This window comes from Camponotus floridanus, unplaced genomic scaffold (genome assembly GCF_003227725.1).
Source record: "Camponotus floridanus strain SB8 unplaced genomic scaffold, Cflo_v7.5 scaffold37, whole genome shotgun sequence".
NCBI lineage: Eukaryota > Metazoa > Arthropoda > Insecta > Hymenoptera > Formicidae > Camponotus > Camponotus floridanus.
In genome coordinates, this window is record NW_020229514.1 from 108290 (window position 1) to 129144 (window position 20855).

Consider the following 20855-nt stretch of genomic DNA (forward strand, 5'->3'; position numbering starts at 1 on the left):
AAAATAAAATTAAAAATAAAAATAAAATTACATTTAGACTTCTTTATCTCTCATTTAAATATATCACAATTTATTTCTTTCACTACATTATTTGCATTCTTATGCCATAAAACCAAGTTTATAGAAAACACTATTTTATGTATTCAGTTACTACTGATGATAAAAATGTATGAATATTTTATTCAATGGGAATATGACAATATGTCTTACTGTAAAGAATGGTATTCGATCATTGCAAATAAAATTTTCACAATTATAGTAGTATTCTCATGAGAGGAAAATAACATGCTCTATAGAGTTGCTAATAATTACATTGATGGCAAAGAGGGTTAAGAAATTCAAGCAAGTAGAATTACATGCAGTCTCTCTCAAATCGTGCTCGATTATACTTGAAATTTAATTATTTCAAAAATAATAAAATAAGTTGTATTTTTTCATGATAACATGGATTGAGAAATGCTATTCTGTTTCACTGATAATTGTGTAAATGTAAGAAATAATACTCCGACAAAGAATATATTAGCTAAGCGTTTAATATTTCTTTTTTTTACATACTTTTACTTAAGAAGAAATATCTTTTATTATATTACAACGAGGTGCATTTGATTTTCGATTCGTGATAACATTATATTATATTTATATAAAGTAAAATAAAAATTAAATTAAATAAAAGAAAATAAGAAAAAATCCTATATATATTTTTGTAATATTACTCTTGTTGTTTCGTGATAGTAAAAATGGGAAACGCCCTAAAACTAAATGAAATTTGTTACATGTATTACAAATACTATACATACATTACAAATATTTATTTCATTATTCATAATAATCTGAACTTATATTATTGATGTTATGAAACGATAAAGATATTCGATTGATTTTGTAATAATTAACTTATTCCTCATAATTGATATATGTTAGCAAATAAAATCATGATTTGAAATCAATATGTATTGTCTATCTTTCGAACATTTACTTTTGCAATGATTAATTATTATGATATAAAATTAAGATGATAAGTAATGTTGCAATAATTTTCCAGATGTTACATATATAGGACAATACTACGTTCTGTTTTATCATAAAGATGCAAATACTTTCTCTAAATTTTCTAATATATACTGTCGTTGGTATATGGCGACCTATTGACTGGTCATCGAATGTTGCTAAACTGCTTTATAATGCATTTACCTTTATTGTGCTGGTCTTGGAATACTTTTTAATGTTAACTCAATTTATGGACATTGTTTTTGTTGTCGATAATATCGATGATTTTATCACGAATACTGTAATGTTCCTTAGTATTGTTGGTGTGTGTTTTAAAGCGACCATTGTTATAATACGTCGAAATTCAATTATTAGCCTAGTGCATATATTATTGAAGGCACCATATAAACCTCGAGATGAAGACGAAATGGCAATACAAATGAAATATGATAAGTTTATAAAGTGAGTACCATTAAATATCTTATACACAATAAAATATTATTAATTTATACTTTAAGATATTCGTTAAAAAAATTTATTTTTAAAATAATTTATTATTTTAGTAATTTATTAATTTAATAATTGAAAATAATTTATTTTTCCTAATTAGCATTGCGACAGTTGTCCTTTGTGGCAAAAGTCGTTTGTAAACTGTTGATAAATTTTGTTAATTGCATTTTATCTGTTTGTGTTTATATATAAATTCCAAGTTAAGAAAATATTTTTAAATATAAAAAAATAAGAATTATTTTAATTTTACCTAACTTCGTAAAATAAAATAAAAGCTATTATATTGGAAATTCATATTATGAGTCTTTGCAAAAAACTAAAACTATAAAAATTTTTTATATTTTGTGTAAAAGAGAATATAGTTATGTGCATAAAATATATATATATAATCTCAACTTATATTTGTGTGCAGGTCATGCTCGATAATGTATTTACTTTTGGTGATAAGTTCCGTTACAGGCGTCACAGCAGGGTCGGTGTTAAACATAATGCAAGGTCATTTACCTTACAGAGTATGGTTGCCATACGATATTAACGTATCTCCGATTTTCTGGATTACGTCCATTCAACTGATTTTATCAGTAATTCTCGGCGCAATTATAACTGTTGGCACGGAAACTTTAGTTTTTGGATTATTTTTGCAAACTTGTGCTCAGTTTGAAATTTTTGAAAATCGTCTTCATAAATTAATTATTAACAAAATAGCTAGTTATCTGAATCATTTACCTGCTTCACCAAATAACAAAAAAGTAACAATATCGAAGTACATACATCATCATCTCTGCATTTACAAGTCAGTTACATGTGAATCAGTTGTTTTATAAACGCTCACACACATGATCTATTAATTATCTGTTTAGATATAGCAATACGTTGTGTGTATGCTGTAATTGTTATATCTATAAATATAAATTATAATTATAAATTGTTTATAATTATAATGATAACTCATATTTGAAATGAAAAATTGTAAAGAATTAGAAAATAACATCTCCATTTCTTAAAGAATTAAATGTTATTAAGAAATCTTAAAAAGAAAACATTTTCGAATTATAAGAATTAAAGAAATCTTAATACATTTATTACTTACTGATAAATAAATTAAAAAATCATGATATAACATACAAGAAAATATTTTTGAAAAAATAATTACATTAGACATGTTCTGCCAAATTAACTTAATTTTTAAAATAAATCAAATGTTAATATATTATATATTAGTAAGTAACAAATGTATTAAGATTCTTTTAATATTGTTATAATTGCACGAGCTGTGCAAAAAATGTGATATTATATATATTAAATATGTGATATTATTAAAATTATTTCGATCACATGAAATGTCGAGTTCTGATATAACATTATTACAGATTCGCTAAGACAATAAACATCATATTCAATCAAATATTCTTCGTTCAATTTTTTGGCAGTATATTATTAATATGTACGAGTGTATATTATGTCTCAACGCATATAATGGAATCCAGAAGTGCAACTATGATAATTTATACTTGTAGTATGTTTGTACAAATCTACTTTTTCTGTTGGTCCGGAAATGAAGTTATACTTAAAGTATGTAACTTTTCGTATAATGTCGTAAAATGTTAATAAAAAGCTATACTAAATAAATTACCAAAAAATTTACCGAATGAAGTATGTGACAAACATGTAAAAATATATTAAGTACATTTAGTATATGGAGATATATAGTATATAAAGAATATATAGATATGAAGAACATAAATTATATAAATGTGTGCACATATAAATACAAAGTCATTAAATTAATTGTATATTGTATATTGTTATATTTCTGTTATTGTTAGAGTATGAATGTAGGAGATGCGATATATCACACAGAATGGCCTTTATTATCAATTAGCGATAAGAAGGAACTTTTGATGATCATGATGCGTAGCACAATTCCTATTAAGTTTACGAGTAGTTTTTTGATAACTTTATCTCTTCAGTCTTTCAGTAATGTAAGTACGATAATATATTTGCATATATACATATATAACATATATACATTTGTATATATATAAACTAATTGCTTGATATATTGAAAAATCCATGTATAACATCAGCAAACATATTCGATGTGTAGTTAGAACAGAATCGAAATTTATACATAAATTGTATAATCTTTTATAATAATTTTTCCTATAATTACTATTTCAGATTTTGAAAACATCATATTCTGCATTTAATATATTGCAAAAGTGAAATATATGTAGTCGATGTTACATTTTAATATCATAATAATATTGTAGTATTTTTGATAATATTGTAATATTTTCTTGATAAATTAATAATTAAAGATTTTAAAGTATCCGTCAATCGATTTATTTCAATCTTAATATTTTTCCTTATTTTACGACAAACTGTTGATATTTATTCTTGAAAACAGAAATATATACGGACAAAAAAAAATTTACAAAATAGTGATATCATGTATAAAAAAATTATGCAGGATTGCAAATCGCAAATATCTAAAGATATTTATTATATGTATAAATACACATACACCGATACACTGAATATAAATACATCACCGCAAAACAATGCAATAATTTTCTGATGTTTAAAGGATAATAATTTTGATTTAAACGTCATTTAAAAAAGAAAATATAACTTTCAGCATCCTTCAGTATTCTTCGGCATCTTTATTATATTTAAGTAGATGTATAGCTATTTAACTTGGGAACTTAACATTTAAATGATCTATGTATGTATATTTTATCTCTCGACGTTTTATACTTTATTGTAATTAAGTCAAATGTGCACAATTATAATTTTCCACTCTCTTGCTGCTGATGACATGAAAATATTTCATTCAATGAGATTATAATAATATGTTTGATTACAAAGAAAACCATCTATTTTTATTTGCAATGTTTTATACTGCTTGATTATACATGATCAAAGAGAATCTTCTAATTTTTTCCTCGGGTAAATACTTAAATAGTTAACTTAGACTTCATTTAAATATATCACAATTTATTGTTTTCACTACATTATTTGCATTTTTATGATCATATTCATAAAGTCAAGTTTTATAGCAAATACTGTTTCATGCATTCACTTACTACTGATGATGAAAATGTATGAATATTTTATTCAATGGGAATATGACAATATGTCTTACTGTAAAGAATGGTATTCGATCATTGCAAGTAAAACGATTTTCAACAATTTTCACAATTATAGTGATATTCTCATGAAAAGAAAATAACGTGTATTATGGAGTTGCCAATAATTACATTGATGATAGAGAGGGTTAAAAGAAGTTCAAGCAAATAGAATTACATGCAGTCTCTCTCAAGTCGTGCTTAATTATACTTGAAATTTAATTATTTTTAAAATAATACAATAAGTTTTATTTTTTCATGACAACATGGATTATGAGAAATGCTATTCTGTTTCACTAATAATTGTGTAAATGTAAGAAATAATACTCCGACAAAGAATACATTAGCTAACCATTAATATTTCTCTTTTTTACATATTTTTACTTAGAAATATCTTTTATTATATTACAACGAGGTGCATTTGATTTTCGATTCGTGATAACATTATATTATATTTATATAAAGTAAAATAAAAATAAAATTAAATAAAAGAAGATAAGAAAAAATCCTATATATATTCTTGTAATATATTACTCTTGTTGTTCCGATAGTAAAAAAGGGATACGCCCTAAAACTAAATGAAATTTGTTACATTTATTACAAAGACTATACATACATTACAAATATTTATTTCATTATTCATAATAATCTGAACTTATATTATTGATTTTATAAAACGATAAAGATAATCGATTGATTTTGTAATAATTAACTTATTCCTTATAATTGATATATGTTAGCAAATAAAATCATGATTTGAAATCAATATGTATTGTCTATCTTTCGAACATTTACTTTTGCAATGATTAATTATTATGATACGAAATTAAGATGATAAGTAATGTTGCAATAATTTTCCAGATGTTACATATATAGGACAATACAACGCTCTGTTTTATAATCATAAAGATGCAAATACTTTCCCTAAATTTTCTAATATATACTGTCGTTGGTATATGGCGACCTATCGACTGGTCATCGAATGTTGCTAAACTGCTGTATAATGCATTTACCTTTATTGTGCTGGTCTTAGAATACTTTTTAATGTTAACTCAATTTATGGACATCGCTTTTGTTGTCGATAATATCGATGATTTTATCACTAATACTGTAATGTTTCTTAGTGTTGTTGGTGTGTGTTGTAAAGCGACCATCGTTATAATACGTCGAAATTCAATTATTAGCCTGGTGCATATATTATTGAAGCCACCATATAAACCTCGAAATGAAGACGAAATGGCAATACAAATGAAATATGATAAGTTTATAAAGTGAGTACCATTAAATATCTTATACACAATAAAATATTATTAATTTATACTTTAAGATATTCGTCAAAAAAATTTATTTTTAAAATAATTTATTGTTTTAGTAATTTATTAATTTAATAATTGAAAATAATTTATTTTTCCTAATTAGCATTGCGACAGTTGTCCTTTGTGGCAAAAGTCGTTTGTAAACTGTTGATAAATTTTGTTAATTGCATTTTATCTGTTTGTGTTTATATATAAATTCCAAGTTAAGTAAATATTTTTAAATATAAAAAAATAAGAATTATTTTAATTTTACCTATCTTTGTAAAATAAAATAAGAGTTATTATATTGGAAATTCATATTATGAGTCTCTACAAAAAACTAAAACTATAAAAAATTTTTATATTTTGTGTAAAAGAGAATATAGTTAAGTGCATAAAAATACATATATATATATATATATATATATATATATATATATATACATATATATATATATATATATATGTATATACATATATATAATCTCAACTTATATTTATGTGCAGGTCATGTTCGATAATGTATGTACTTTTGGTGATAAGTTCCGTTACAGGCGTCACAGCAGGGTCGGTGTTAAACATAATGCAAGGTCATTTACCTTACAGAGTATGGTTGCCATACGATATTAACGTATCTCTGATTTTCTGGATTACGTCCATTCAACAGATTTTATCAGTGATTCTCGGCGCAATTATAACTGTTGGCACGGAAACTTTAATTTTTGGATTATTTTTGCAAACTTGTGCTCAGTTTGAAATTTTTGAAAATCGTCTTCATAAATTAATTATTAACAAAATAGCTAGTTATCTGAATCATTTACCTGCTTCACCAAATAATGAAAAAGTAATAATATCGAAGTACATATATCATCATCTCTGCATTTACAAGTCAGTTACATGAGAATCAGTTGTTTTATAAACGCTCACACGCATGATTTATTAATTATTTGTTTCGATATATCAATATGTTGTGTATGCTGTAATTGTTATATCTATAGATTATAATTATAAATTGTTTATAGTTATAATGATAATTAATATTTGAAATGAAAAATTGTAAAGAATTAGAAAATAACATCTCCATTTCTTAAAAATTAATTGTTATTAAGATATTTTCAAAAGAAAATATTTTTGAATTATAAGAATTAAAGGAATCTTAATACATTTATTACTTACTGATAAATAAATTGAAAAATCATGATATAGTATATGTATACAAGAAAATATTTTTGAGAGAATAATTACATTAGACATGTTCTGCCAAATTAACTTAATTTTTAAAATAAATTAAGTGTTAATATATTATTTATTAGTAAGTAACAAATGTATTAAGATTTTTTTAATTCTTATAATTGTACGAGCTGTGCAAAAAATGTGATGTTATATATATTATTAAAATTATTTCGATCATATGGAATGTCGAGGTCTAATATAACATTATTACAGATTCGCTAAGACAATAAACATCATATTCAATCAAATATTCTTCGTTCAATTTTTTGGCAGTATATTATTAATATGTACGAGTGTATATTATGTCTCAATGCATATGATGGAATCCAGAAGTGCAACTATGATAATTTATACTTGTAGTATGTTTGTACAAATCTACTTTTTCTGCTGGTCCGGAAATGAAGTTATACTTAAAGTATGTAATTTTTCGTATAATATCATAAAATGTTTAGTAAAAAGCTATACCAAATAAATTACCAACAAAATTACCGAATAAAGTATGTGACAAAGATGTAAAAATATATTAAGTACATTAAGTATATGGAGATATATAGTATATAAAGAATATATAGATATGGAGAACATAAATTATATGAATGTGTGCACATACATATAAATACAAAGTCATTAAATTAATTAATTGCTATTGTATATTGTTATATTTCTGTTATTGTCAGAGTATGAATGTAGGAGATGCGATATATCACACAGAATGGCCTTTATTACCAATCAGCGATAAGAAGGAACTGCTGATGATCATGATGCGTAGCACAATTCCTGTTAAGTTTACGAGTAGTTTTTTGATAACTTTATCTCTTCAGTCTTTCAGTAATGTAAGTACAATAATATATTTGCATATATACATATGTATACATTTGTATATATACTAATTGCTTGATATATTGAAAAAAACATGTATAACATCAGCAAAGATATTTGATGTGTAGTTAGAACAGAATCGAAATTTATACATAAATTGTATAATCTTTTATAATAATTTTTCCTATAATTACTATTTCAGATTTTGAAAACATCATATTCTGCATTTAATATATTGCAAAAGTGAAATATATGTAGTCGATGTTACATTTTAATCATAATAATATTGTAGTATTTTTGATAATATTGTAATATTTTCTTGATAAATTAATAATTAAAGATTTTAAAGTATCCGTCAATCGATTTATTTCAATCTTAATATTTTTCCTTATTTTACGATAAACTGTTGATATTTATTTTGAAAACAGAAATATATACAGGCAAGAAAAAAAATTTACAAAATAGTGATATCATGTATAAAAAAATTATGCAGTATTGCAAATCGTAAATATCTAAAGATATTTATTATATGTACAAATACACATACACACATACACTGAATATAAATACATCACCGCAAAACAATGCAATAATTTTCTGACGTCTAAAGGATAATAATTTTGATTTAAACGTCATTTAAAAAAGAAAATATAACTTTCAGCATCCTTCAGTATTCTTCGGCATCTTTATTATATTTAAGTAGATGCATAGCTATTTAACTTGGGAACTTAACATTTAAATGATCTATGTATGTATATTTTATCTCTCGACGTTTTATACTTTATTGAAATTAAATCAAATGTGCATAATTATAATTTTCCAATCTCTTGCTGCTGATGACATGAAAATATTTCATTCAATGAGATTATAATAATATGTTTGATTACTAACAAGGAAAGGGTCGGAAGTGTCCCCCTCCGATTTTAATGAGCTTTGAATATGTTGTAGTCTAGATCAAAATAGGAGACACGTATTTTTTTATAAGTGCTGAGTCGGCCGTTAAGGGGGTGAAACACCTTCTTGAAAAAAATCGATTTTTTCATTTCTCAGCGGATACCGTCGAAGCGATAAGAGATATAAACAAAAGTTTCAAATAAAAGTTTTATGGTCTTTAATGTACTTCAAAATCATGTAATCAGATTTGTCGAAAATGTCATATTTTTCGAAATCCCCCCCCCCTCCCTTTTAATGTTTGAAAATTTTTAAATTTGTCTCATAACAAAACTTATAGCTCATTTAACGACAAATTCAATCATATATAATAAAGTTGTATTCCGAAGTCATTATATATATGTATATGGAAATATTACATAAAATACCGTACATAATTATTGCATACAAGAATAACAAATATTCATGGTTGATATCGGTTACAAAGATGATGATCATGAAAGAAATGATTTATACAAAGGGATTTTTTACACCATGCGCAAGAAATTACAGCAATTTCACCGCAAATATCACATGTTGGTTTTAAATTAGTTTTGAAACAAAAATCTACTGGTGTATCAAATTCTTCTGGTTTCTTTTCTAAATAACCACTTTTATACCATGCATATTTGAATAAATTTTTAAACCTTGGTGATGAAAATTGATTATGTGTTAATGATTGTAATTTTAAAATATTGTTTCTTGAATGAAGCTTGACGTCAAGATCTAAAAGCATGATGGATATCTGAAAAATGTCTAACAAAATTTTTCCATAAACGAAAACCGAATACATCTAAAGGTTGTATTTTTCCCGTTGCTCCAGCTGGTATAGTTAACAAATTAATATTGTCTATAAAATCTGGTTTGTTTCTTTGAATTATATCAGGACAATGACCAGTCCAAGAATCTAATAATAACACTGATTTTGGTCCAACATTTGGAAAAAACACTTCTTTTATCCAGATCTCAAAATGATGCGATGTTAATTTTCCAGATTTTGATGCCATGACAAAGATATTATTATCTTTAAACATTGTTTCTTTTACTATTGGACTAAATGTTCCAGTAGGTTCTTTTAAAACAATAAACAGAGGCGATAATAATCTACCATCAGCTGAAACAATAGGTTGTATAGTATAACTATGTGTAGTTGCTGATATGGATTGTACTATGCGCTCTACTTTTTTAATACCAATAGGTGATAGTGAACGACCGGAATGAAATTCTAATTGAAATCCACTTTGGTCCGAATTATATACATTTTCAATTCCATATTGTATAATAGAAGATTTAACATTTTCGATAAATGACTTGCTTCGTGCTTCTAAATCTTTGTCTGACGCTAAATTTTTTTTTGTTATAAATTTTGTAATTTTTCTAGATACGATATTATGTGCAAGCTTAAACCTTTTTACCCATGATAATGATGCTGTAAACCCAAGTAGATTTACTTCCTTCTGTGCGCGAAGAGCCCATCGAGCAATATCAATGTCATGAATAATTATTCCCTTTTCAATACCTTCATGGAATTTATTTAACGTATATGTTGAAATTTCTTTCAGTTTATCAAATCTGTTGCCACCTTGATTTACTTGCTGCTCCCATCTTCTTAATTGACGTAATGACGTGACTTTCCGAAATCTATTTCTTATAGATGCAAGAGTTCTTGACTTTTTTGTTCCACTTCTCCATAACTCTACTGCATTTCTTTTATATTCTATTGGTACAGAATCCGCAACACATTCAATTTCTTTTACAAAATATGTGTCTTCTTCTCTTTCTTCATCAATTACAGGTTCTACTTCAGGTATATCAAATTCGTTTTGAAAATCTAATGATGATTCTTCATAAACTTTAAACGCTTCTTCATACATTGATCGAAGCATATTTTCCATCATGTCTTTTGTTTCATTTTCATCTGTTGTAACAGGACTTTCTGGGAATTCCCCAGTCATATACAGTGCAGTGTATAGCAGTACTGCTACATTTCTTGGATTAAACATTATCTAAAAAAATTATTAACATTATGTATATTTGTTTTATAAATATTAGCAAAAAAATACTTATTAGCAACAAAAATATTTTATTATTTAATGCGTATTAATAATTTGTTACGTTTTCCGAGTTTCATGAAAAATAGAACAGTTTTATCACATAACTTAAATAAAGTAATAAAATATTAATTATAATTTAAATACATTAAAACAAAACAGATAAACCGCAATTTTGAATGAAGTGTAAGTAAAAGCAAAAAACTATAAAAGTTTTAAAAATCGAAAAAGTACATACATACTGTATTGTTGTGTGCGTGGGGCACAATTGTTTTTTCAGGATAACGGCTAGTCTTGTTAATTAACTCGAGCACTTGTTAATTATTTGATAACTGATTTGTGACTGTCCGCCGCTTCTAGGCGGTGGCTTTTAACGCCTCCGGTTCTGAACGATTATCGGAGGAGGATCGCGCGGTGGCATGACCAAATAAAATCATTGGTTATTTCTAAAGTGGCGTGATCAAAATGCAAGCGAAGGAAGTCAGAAGACTTCCTCGCATTTTATTGCAATTCAGCGCTATTTCGAGAGTGATTTCTTCCTCTGTTTGATGACTTGGCCGTGTGATACTGGCTGTATCAGCACTTCGGGCAGCTGACTTTCTTATCGCGACGCATTTTTTCGCTCGCTTTATAAGTTATAATCCTTTTAATTATTTTCTTATATATATATAAATATATTTACTATCGCGCTCGCGTATATTCGATAGACGCTTTAATAGTAATATGTGTTCCACTGCACGCAGTTGTTAATAAAATAATATATTGCACCAACTCATTTCGCGAATGCGACATCTGTTTATTCATAGAATTGAATCTATTAACATCGGCATCTGATCAATAATTTTCCTTGTCCGACTAGTTTTATTTTTCATGCATTAAAAACATTACTTTTCCATATAAATTATATGTATATTTATTGTCACATAATATAGACATATATTATAATTATAATTATTATATAATTTATAATTATATTTATAAATATAATTTCTATAATTTATAAAAATATATTCTCATAAATTATTTATTGCTAATTTATGGTTGCCTCTGTGAGTTTGCGAAGAAAAATGACTGTCGCTGTGAATAACGAGCGTCATAAGGCGGATAAAGCGGGCGTATAGTAGTGTATAGGAATATTTTTAATTTATTTCTGAAAAATGTGACTTCGGAATACAACTTTATTATATATGATTGAATTTGTCGTTAAATGAGCTATAAGTTTTGTTATGAGACAAATTTAAAAATTTTCAAACATTAAAAGGGAGGGGGGGGGATTTCGAAAAATATGACATTTTCGACAAATCTGATTACATGATTTTGAAGTACATTAAAGACCATAAAACTTTTATTTGAAACTTTTGTTTATATCTCTTATCGCTTCGACGGTATCCGCTGAGAAATGAAAAAATCGATTTTTTTCAAGAAGGTGTTTCACCCCCTTAACGGCCGACTCAGCACTTATAAAAAAATACGTGTCTCCTATTTTGATCTAGACTACAACATATTCAAAGCTCATTAAAATCGGAGGGGGACACTTCCGACCCTTTCCTTGTAAGAAAACCATCTATTTTTATTTGCAATGTTTTATACTGCTTGAATATACATAATCAGAGAGAGTCTTCTAATTTTTTCCTCAGATAAATACTTAAATAGTTAACTTAGACTTCATTTAAATATATCACAATTTATTTTTTTCACTATTTGCATTCTTATGATCATATTCATAAAGTCAAGTTTTATAGAAAATACTGTTTCATGCATTCACTTACTACTGATGATGAAAATGTATGAATATTTTATTCAATGGGAATATGACAATATGTCTTACTGTAACGGACCGCCTTCGATCGCATTTAGAAGTAAAGTGATTTTCATAATTATAATAGTATTCTCATGAAAAAATAATGTACGCTATTCAGTTGGTAACGATCATATTAATGTCAAAAAAGAATAAAAAATTCAAGCAAGAGAAACTACAGTCTGTCTCAAGTCGTGCTCGATTATACTTGAAATTTAATGTTTTGAAAGTAATAGAATAAGTTGTATTTTTTCGTGTTAACGTGGATTATGAGAAATTTTATTCTGTTGCACTGGCAGTTGTGTAAAATGTAAGAAATAATATCCTTGCAAAATATATATACTTATTAACATTTCTTTTTCTTTTCATACTTATATTTAAAAATATCACTTATTACATAGAGCGCAGTAACATTTGATTTTTGATTCATGATAATATTATACTCGATTTATATGTAAAAATAAAATGAAAATAAAATTAAATAAAAAAAGATTAGAAAAAATTCTAGATATTCAATTTCAATATATAAAAAATCTAATTAAAGCTAAATGAAATTTGTTACATAAATATTTAATACATTATTGATTATTTAAATGAACATCAACTATCATTACTGATTTTATGACACGATGAATATAATTATATTTATAAATGTGTTTCTTTTTTAATCTCACTATTTATTTATCTATTCTTAGTAAGTTTTTTACTTTTATTAAAGTCGAATAGCCTCATATGTGCGAAATATAGAATGTCGAAAAAATTATAAATCTTACATTCTATATTTAGGAATAATATTTTCTGTATTAAAATTAATTTTTCATATCATTAATTTTTTATATTAACTTTGCGGATATTTATTTTTACAATGGTTAATTAATATGACATGAAATTACGATGATACGTATTATTATAATATTTTTCCAGATATTATACGTATGAAAGAGTATACTTCCTTATATAATTATAAAAATGGAAATACTTTCTTTAAATTTTTTTATGTATACCATTGCCGGTATATGGCGGCCTATCGACTGGTCATCGAACGTCGCTAAGCTATTGTATAATACATTTACTTTTATTGTACTAATCTTGGAATATTTTCAAATGTTTACCCAATTTATGGACATCATTCTTGTTGTCGATAATATTGATGACTTTGCCACTAATACTCTAATGTTCCTGACTATTGTTGCTGTTTGCTGTAAAGCGACCGTCATTGTAGTACGTCGAAATTCAATTATTAGTCTGGTACAAATATTACTATCGACACCACATAAACCTCGTAACGAAGATGAAATGGCAATACAAACGAAATATGATAAGTTTATCAAGTGAGAACCAATAAATCTTTTATACATAGTAAAATAATTTTTTTTAATAGTCTACAAATTAAAATGTTTGTCCAATAATTTAATTTTCTCAATTCAATTAGGATTATGATTGTTAATCCTTATGGTAAAAGTCTTTTCCAAACTTTTCATAAATTTTCATAATTTTAAATGTTTGAATTTTTATGTATAATAATTTTAAAATTATTTTAACAAATATTGTATATAAAAAAATGTAAGACTTATGTTAAATTAGAATAAAATATGTAGAATAAAATAAAAGTTATTATAGTAGAAATTTGTTACAATAATTACTACAAATTCTAAAACTACGAAAATATTTTAATAGCCGTAAGAATATTTAAGTACATAAAATGTAATCTGAATCTCATATGTGTGTGCAGGTCATGCTCGATAAAATATTCAATTTTAGTAGCAAGTTCTTTAACAGGCCTCACAATAGGATCAGTATTAAACATAATGCAAGGTCATTTACCTTATAGAGTATGGTTGCCATACGACACTAACGCATCGTCGATTTTTTGGATTATATCCATTCAACAGATCGTCTCAGTATATTTTGGCGCAATCATAAGCGTTGCCTCGGACAGTTTAATTTTTGGGTTTATTTTACAAATTTGTGCTCAGTTTGATATTTTCGAAAATCGTCTGCACAAATTAATGACTAACAAAATATCTAATTATCTAAACCAATTACCTACTTCAAATATCGAAAAAATAGCAATATCGGAATACGTACATCATCATCTCTGCATTTACAAGTCAGTTACATGAAAATCAGTTCGTTTATAAATGTTCACTTGCAAGATCTATTGATTATTTGTTTATATATATATATATATATATATATATATATATATATGTTATAATTGTTGTATCTATAAAATGTAATTATAAATTGTTTATATTTGCAATATCAATTAATATTTAAAATGAAAAATTGAAGAAACTAACATTTGCATTTCTTAGGAATTAATTGACAGTTATTGAGAAATCTTAAAAAGAAAATATTTTCGAGAAAATAATAATATTAGCCAAATTTTGACAAATTAACTTAACTTTTAAAATATTGATCAAAAGTATTGATATGCATATACTTATTTAACATAATATTTTAATTCGTCTCTTAATAAATGTTAAGATTTTTTTTTAAATTTTTATAATGCGGGCTATGCAAAAAATATTATATTATATATATTGTTAAACTTATCCTAATCATAGAATATCATGAAATGTAATATTATTACAGATTCGCTAAAACAACAAACATTATATTCAATCAGATATTCTTCATTCAATTTTTTGGCAGTATATTGTTAATATGTACAAATATATATTATGTTTCAACGCATATGATGGAATACGGAAGTGCAACTGTGATAATTTATACTTTTGGTATGTTTGTACAAATTTATTTTTTCTGCTGGTCCGGAAATGAAGTCATACTTAAGGTATCTTTTCGTATATTATAAAATACTTAATTAAAAAATATAACAAACAAATTATTAAAAACTTACTAAATAAAGTATGTGACAAAAAATATGTAAAAATATATTAAATACATACGTAAAAATTATGAAGAATATATGAAAAATATAAATATAGAGAATGTAGATTATATAAATACATATATACACATACAAATATAGTGGCATTAAATTAAATAAATATTATATACTCAATTTATTATTATATTTCTGTTACATTATTAGAGTATGAATGTAGGAGATGCAATATATCACATGGATTGGCTTTTATTATCACCCAGGGAAAAAAAAGAACTTTTGATAATCATGATGCGTAGCACAATTCCTATTAAATTTACAAGTAGTTTCTTGATAACTTTATCTCTCCAATCTTTCAGTAGCGTAAGTGTTATATTATATTTGTACATATATTATATAACATCAAGAAAGATATTTGATGTAATGTATTAGGACACGTTAGAAATTTTTTAACAAGTATATTATCTTTTCCATTAATCTTCTCTATAATTATTTTTTCAGATCTTGAAAACATCATATTCAGCATTTAATGTATTACAAAAGTGAAACATATGTAGTCAATGTTGCATTTTAATATCATATAATAATATTGTAGTATTTTTGATAATATATTGTAATATTTTCTTCATAAATTAAGAACTAAACATTTTAAAGTATCTATATCTCCATTTATTTCAATTTTATCTAAACATTCACCCTTATTTTACGGCAAAAAAAGAGCTGTCAATATTTATACTTAAGAATAGAAATACATTTAGATTTCTTTTTCTCTCATTTAAATATATCACACAATTTATTTCTTTCACTACATTATTTAATTCTTATGCCATAAAGTCAAGTTTTATAGGAAATACTATTTCATGTATTCAGTTATTACTGATGATGAAAATGTATGAATATTTTATTCAACGGGAATATGACAATATGTCTTAGTGTAAATAATGATATTCGATCATTGCAAGTAAAACGATTTTCACAATTATAGTAGTAATCTCATGAAAAGAAAATAACGTGTGCTATAGAGATGCTATTAATACATATTACATTGATGGCAAAAAGGATTAAGAAATTCAAACAAGTAGAATTATAAGCAGTCTGTCCTAAGTAGTGCTCGATTATATTTGAAATTTATTTTGAAAGTAATCGCGCACGCGAATAAATATTTTTTCGTGTTAACGTGGATTATGAGAAATTTTATTTTGTTGCACTGGCAGTTGTATAAAATGTAAGAAATAATATCCTTGCAAAATATATATACTTATTAACACTTCTTTTTCTTTTCATACTTATATTTAAAAATATTACTTACATAGAGCGCAGTAACATTTGATTTTTGATTCATGATAATGTTATATTCAATTTATGTTAAAATGAAAATAAAATTTAATAGAAGAAGATTAGAAAAAATCTTAGGTGTGCAACTTCGATAATAAAAAAAGAAAACAATTAAAGGCAAATAAAATTTGTTATAAATATTTATTTTTTATTGATTACTTTAATATAATGATTATAACTATCATATTACTGATTTCGTGAAGTAGTAAAAATAATCATTTAATTTTGTAATAATTAATTTGTTTCTTATAATCGACATGTCAGCAAAATCATGGTTTGAAATTAATATACTATTATATTAAAATATTATTTTTTGAAATATATATTTACCAAATATTACAAAAATTTCTTCTATTATTCTTTTTTTATTAAAAACTATTTGATCTTACATTTAATTTTCATTAACTATAACTTGCTACTGTTTTAATATGTGATATTTGTGTGTATATTGCATTAATTTCTTTTTAGATCAAATTTACTATTGAAAAATATTTACGTAGCGTATTGAAACATTTGAAATTTTTTAATAATAAATGTCAGTATTTTGTAGGTTTGTATCATGATTAATATATATATATATATATATATATATATATATATATATATATATATGATTAGTGATAAATACGTATCATATTTGTATCTTTTTTTTGTTTTCTTTTCTCTTTTAATTTCACTCTCTATTTATCAATTTGTCTATCTTTTTTGATAACATTTTTCCCTTTATCGTAAAATTTGTGAAATCAAATACGATACTAAATATATTTTGTTTGGGATCGGATAATATTTACAAAACTTATTTTCTTTTTATTTTCTTATTTTTTTTTATTTTATTTTCTTTTTAAGTAGTAGTATATTAAAATTAATATTATTAATTTTAATTATTTATTAATATTATATTAAAATTAATGTTTTGGGTTGTATTGTTTCAGAATTACTTTTGTAATGATTATTTAATATAATTAAAATGATAAGTGTCCCTAAAATATTTTTCCAGATGTTCTATGAATTGATGTTATAAAAGTGCTATACCATATCTTTTTTTGTAATTATAAGGATGCAAATACTTTCTTTAAATTTTTTAATATATACTATTGGTGGTGTTTGGCAGCCTATCGATTGGTCATCAAATGTTGCTAAGCTACTGTATAATATATTTACTTTTATTGTACTAGTTTTGGAATACTTTTTAATGTTAACCCAATTCATGGATATCATTCTTGTTGTTGATAATATCGATGATTTTGCAACTAATACTCTAATGTTCTTAACTATTGTTGGTGTTTGTTGTAAAGCGACCGTTGTAGTAGTACGTCGAAAGTCAATTATTAGTCTAGTACAAATATTATTGAAAGCACCATATAAATACCAAGACGAAGAAGAAATGGCAATACAAATGAAATATGACAAGTTTATCAAGTAAGTACCATTAAATATTTTATATACAGTAAATCACTGATAACCTATAACTTAAAATATTTATGCAATAATTTAATTTTCTCAATTAATATTGCGACCGTTGTCCTTTGTGACAAAAGTCGTTTGCAAATTCTTAATAAATCTTCTTAATGTTGTCTGTGTGAGTTTTTATTTTCAAATTTTCAAATATTCTATATAAAAAATAAAAATAATCTTAATTTTGCATGTTAACTACATATTAACGTAAAATAAAATAAAATTTATTATATTAGAAATTCATTATTAGTTTTTGCAAATACTAAAATTATAAGAACATTTTTATTTATGCCACAGAATATATTTAAATTTATAAAGCATAATCTTAATTCACATTTGTATACAGGTCCTGCTCGATAAAATATTCACTTTTAGTAGCAAGTTCCTTTACAGGCGTTACAATAGGATCAGTGTTAAATATAATGCAAGGTCATTTACCCTATAGAGTATGGTTACCATACGATATTAACGCATCTCCAATTTTCTGGTTTATATCCATTCAACAGATCGTATCTCTATTTTTTGCCTCATTAATAAATGTTGGCACGGAAACCCTAGTTTTTGGATTAATTTTACAAACATGCGCTCAATTTGAAATTCTCGAAAGTCGTCTTCGTAAATTACTGACTAACAAAACAGCTAGTTATTTGAATCATTTACCTGCATCGTCAAAAATTAGAAAAGTAGCAATATCGGAATACATACATCATCATCTCTGCATTTACAAGTCAGTTAAAATTCCTTTATAAATGCACGCTTCCATACCTTATTATTTATCTTATTAGATTATATATCTGTTGTACTTATAAACTGTTATTACAAATTGTTTGTTATAACAATTATCAATATTCCTAATGAAAAATTGTAAAGAATTAGAAAGTGATGCCTCTACATTTCTTTGGAATTAATTGACATAAATTATGAATATATTGAATGATTTATTTGAATTAATAAGGGAACTTGAAAAGAAAACTTCGATTAATTAATTTATTTCAAATTAATTTAATTTTTAAAACATATCAATATACATATACATATATATATATATATATACATATATATATATATATATATATATATATATATACACTATCACACAATATATACATATGATTATTTATTATTATATTTTATAATAGATAATAAATGCTAAGATTATATTACTAATTGTTAAAATTGCGCGACCTATAAAAAAATGTGATGTTATGTACATTGTTAAAATTGTACTGATCATATGGAATATCGAAAATTAATACATAACATTATTGCAGATTCGCTAAAACAATAAACATAATATTTAACCAGGTATTTTTCATTCAATTTTTTGGCAGCATATTAATATTATGTACAAGTGTGTATTATGTATCAACGCATATGATGGAATCTGAAAGTGCAACTCTGATAATTTATACTTTTGGTATGTTTGTACAAATTTATTTTTTCTGCTGGTCCGGAAATGAAGTCATACTTAAGGTATATGACATATCAAATATTGTTAAATGTTTACTTCAAAAAAATATACTGAATAAGTTACCGAAAAATCTAATGACTGAATGAGTACCGAATAAAATATTTTTTTACAAAAATATCAAAAATTCATACTTCAAATAAAATAAAATATATAAATATGTAAAAATAATATAATTTTTTTTGTATGTAAATAGCTTACACATAATAATGTACACATTTAAAGATAAAGTCATTAAATTAAATATAAAAATCAATTTAGAATCATTAAATTAAATAAACATTATATAGCTAATTTTATTATTATATTTCTATTATATTATCAGAGTATGAATTTAAAAGATGCAATATATCATACAGAATGGTTTTTATTATCAATCAGCGACAAAAAGGAACTCATGATGATCATGATGCGTAGCACAATTCCTGTTAAATTTACCAGTAGTTTCTTGATAACTTTATCTCTTCAGTCTTTCAGTAGCGTAAGTACTACATTATATTTGTGTAAATATATATATATATATATATATATATATATATATATACATATTTACATAACATCAGGAAGAATATTTGAAGCGTAATGTTACAACACAATCGAAATTTTTAGAAAATGATGTATATATAATCTTTAACATTAATTTGTTCTATAATTATTCTTTCAGATCTTGAAAACATCATATTCTGCATTTAATTTATTACAAAAGTAATATATGTAGTCAATGATGCATTTAAATATCTTAATAATATTGCAATATTTTTGATAATATTGTAATATTTTTTCGATAAGTTAATAACTAAAGATCTTAGCAATATCCATCTGTCCATTTATTTCAATCTTAACAATTTCCTTTATTTTATACAGCAAATTGCTATTTACTCTTAAGAATAAAAATATAAGTAAGAAGGAAATACACACAAAACATCGACATAATATATAAAAGATTACGCAAGATTGAAAAATATAAATATCTAAATATTGATGTATCG

At 24.6% G+C, this 20855-nt stretch overlaps 4 protein-coding genes across 4 annotated transcripts; all 4 read left to right on the forward strand.

The window, feature by feature from the left end:
• The first annotated feature begins 426 nt into the window (after window positions 1-426).
• LOC105252281 (odorant receptor 13a) lies at window positions 427-3723 on the forward strand. The gene is made up of 6 exons (XM_025411019.1): window positions 427-489; window positions 1043-1449; window positions 1910-2290; window positions 2868-3069; window positions 3324-3479; window positions 3679-3723. The coding sequence occupies exons 2-6, from the start codon at window positions 1088-1090 to the stop codon at window positions 3721-3723; spliced, it is 1146 nt and encodes a 381-aa protein (XP_025266804.1). The 5' UTR covers window positions 427-489; window positions 1043-1087.
• Window positions 3724-4899: 1176 nt separating this feature from the next.
• On the forward strand, window positions 4900-8222 carry LOC112638788 (odorant receptor 13a-like). Its single transcript, XM_025411027.1, has 6 exons — window positions 4900-4941; window positions 5490-5899; window positions 6431-6811; window positions 7370-7571; window positions 7834-7989; window positions 8178-8222. Exons 2-6 carry the CDS (start codon window positions 5538-5540, stop codon window positions 8220-8222), a joined length of 1146 nt encoding a protein of 381 aa, XP_025266812.1. The 5' UTR covers window positions 4900-4941; window positions 5490-5537.
• Window positions 8223-13723: 5501 nt separating this feature from the next.
• Window positions 13724-16169, forward strand: LOC105258787 (odorant receptor 67a-like). The gene is made up of 5 exons (XM_020029837.2): window positions 13724-14085; window positions 14487-14864; window positions 15353-15554; window positions 15816-15971; window positions 16110-16169. Exons 1-5 carry the CDS (start codon window positions 13724-13726, stop codon window positions 16152-16154), a joined length of 1143 nt encoding a protein of 380 aa, XP_019885396.2. The 3' UTR covers window positions 16155-16169.
• A 1831-nt stretch (window positions 16170-18000) lies between these two features.
• On the forward strand, window positions 18001-20575 carry LOC112638786 (odorant receptor 46a-like). Its single transcript, XM_025411022.1, has 5 exons — window positions 18001-18362; window positions 18745-19125; window positions 19670-19871; window positions 20192-20347; window positions 20531-20575. The coding sequence occupies exons 1-5, from the start codon at window positions 18001-18003 to the stop codon at window positions 20573-20575; spliced, it is 1146 nt and encodes a 381-aa protein (XP_025266807.1).
• Window positions 20576-20855: the final 280 nt, after the last annotated feature.

Coding starts and splice junctions, on each gene's coding strand:
- LOC112638788 (XM_025411027.1), top strand. CDS start 5,538: ATGCAAATACTTTCCCTAAATTTTCTAATATATACTGTCGTTGGTATA. Junction 7,572..7,833: donor GAAATGAAGTTATACTTAAA/GTATGTAATTTT, acceptor TGTTATTGTCAG/AGTATGAATGTAGGAGATGC. Junction 7,990..8,177: donor CTCTTCAGTCTTTCAGTAAT/GTAAGTACAATA, acceptor TTACTATTTCAG/ATTTTGAAAACATCATATTC.
- LOC105258787 (XM_020029837.2), top strand. CDS start 13,724: ATGGAAATACTTTCTTTAAATTTTTTTATGTATACCATTGCCGGTATA. Junction 14,086..14,486: donor AAATATGATAAGTTTATCAA/GTGAGAACCAAT, acceptor ATGTGTGTGCAG/GTCATGCTCGATAAAATATT. Junction 15,555..15,815: donor GAAATGAAGTCATACTTAAG/GTATCTTTTCGT, acceptor TTACATTATTAG/AGTATGAATGTAGGAGATGC.
- LOC105252281 (XM_025411019.1), top strand. CDS start 1,088: ATGCAAATACTTTCTCTAAATTTTCTAATATATACTGTCGTTGGTATA. Junction 1,450..1,909: donor AAATATGATAAGTTTATAAA/GTGAGTACCATT, acceptor ATTTGTGTGCAG/GTCATGCTCGATAATGTATT. Junction 3,070..3,323: donor GAAATGAAGTTATACTTAAA/GTATGTAACTTT, acceptor TGTTATTGTTAG/AGTATGAATGTAGGAGATGC.
- LOC112638786 (XM_025411022.1), top strand. CDS start 18,001: ATGCAAATACTTTCTTTAAATTTTTTAATATATACTATTGGTGGTGTT. Junction 19,126..19,669: donor CATCATCTCTGCATTTACAA/GTCAGTTAAAAT, acceptor ACATTATTGCAG/ATTCGCTAAAACAATAAACA. Junction 19,872..20,191: donor GAAATGAAGTCATACTTAAG/GTATATGACATA, acceptor TTATATTATCAG/AGTATGAATTTAAAAGATGC.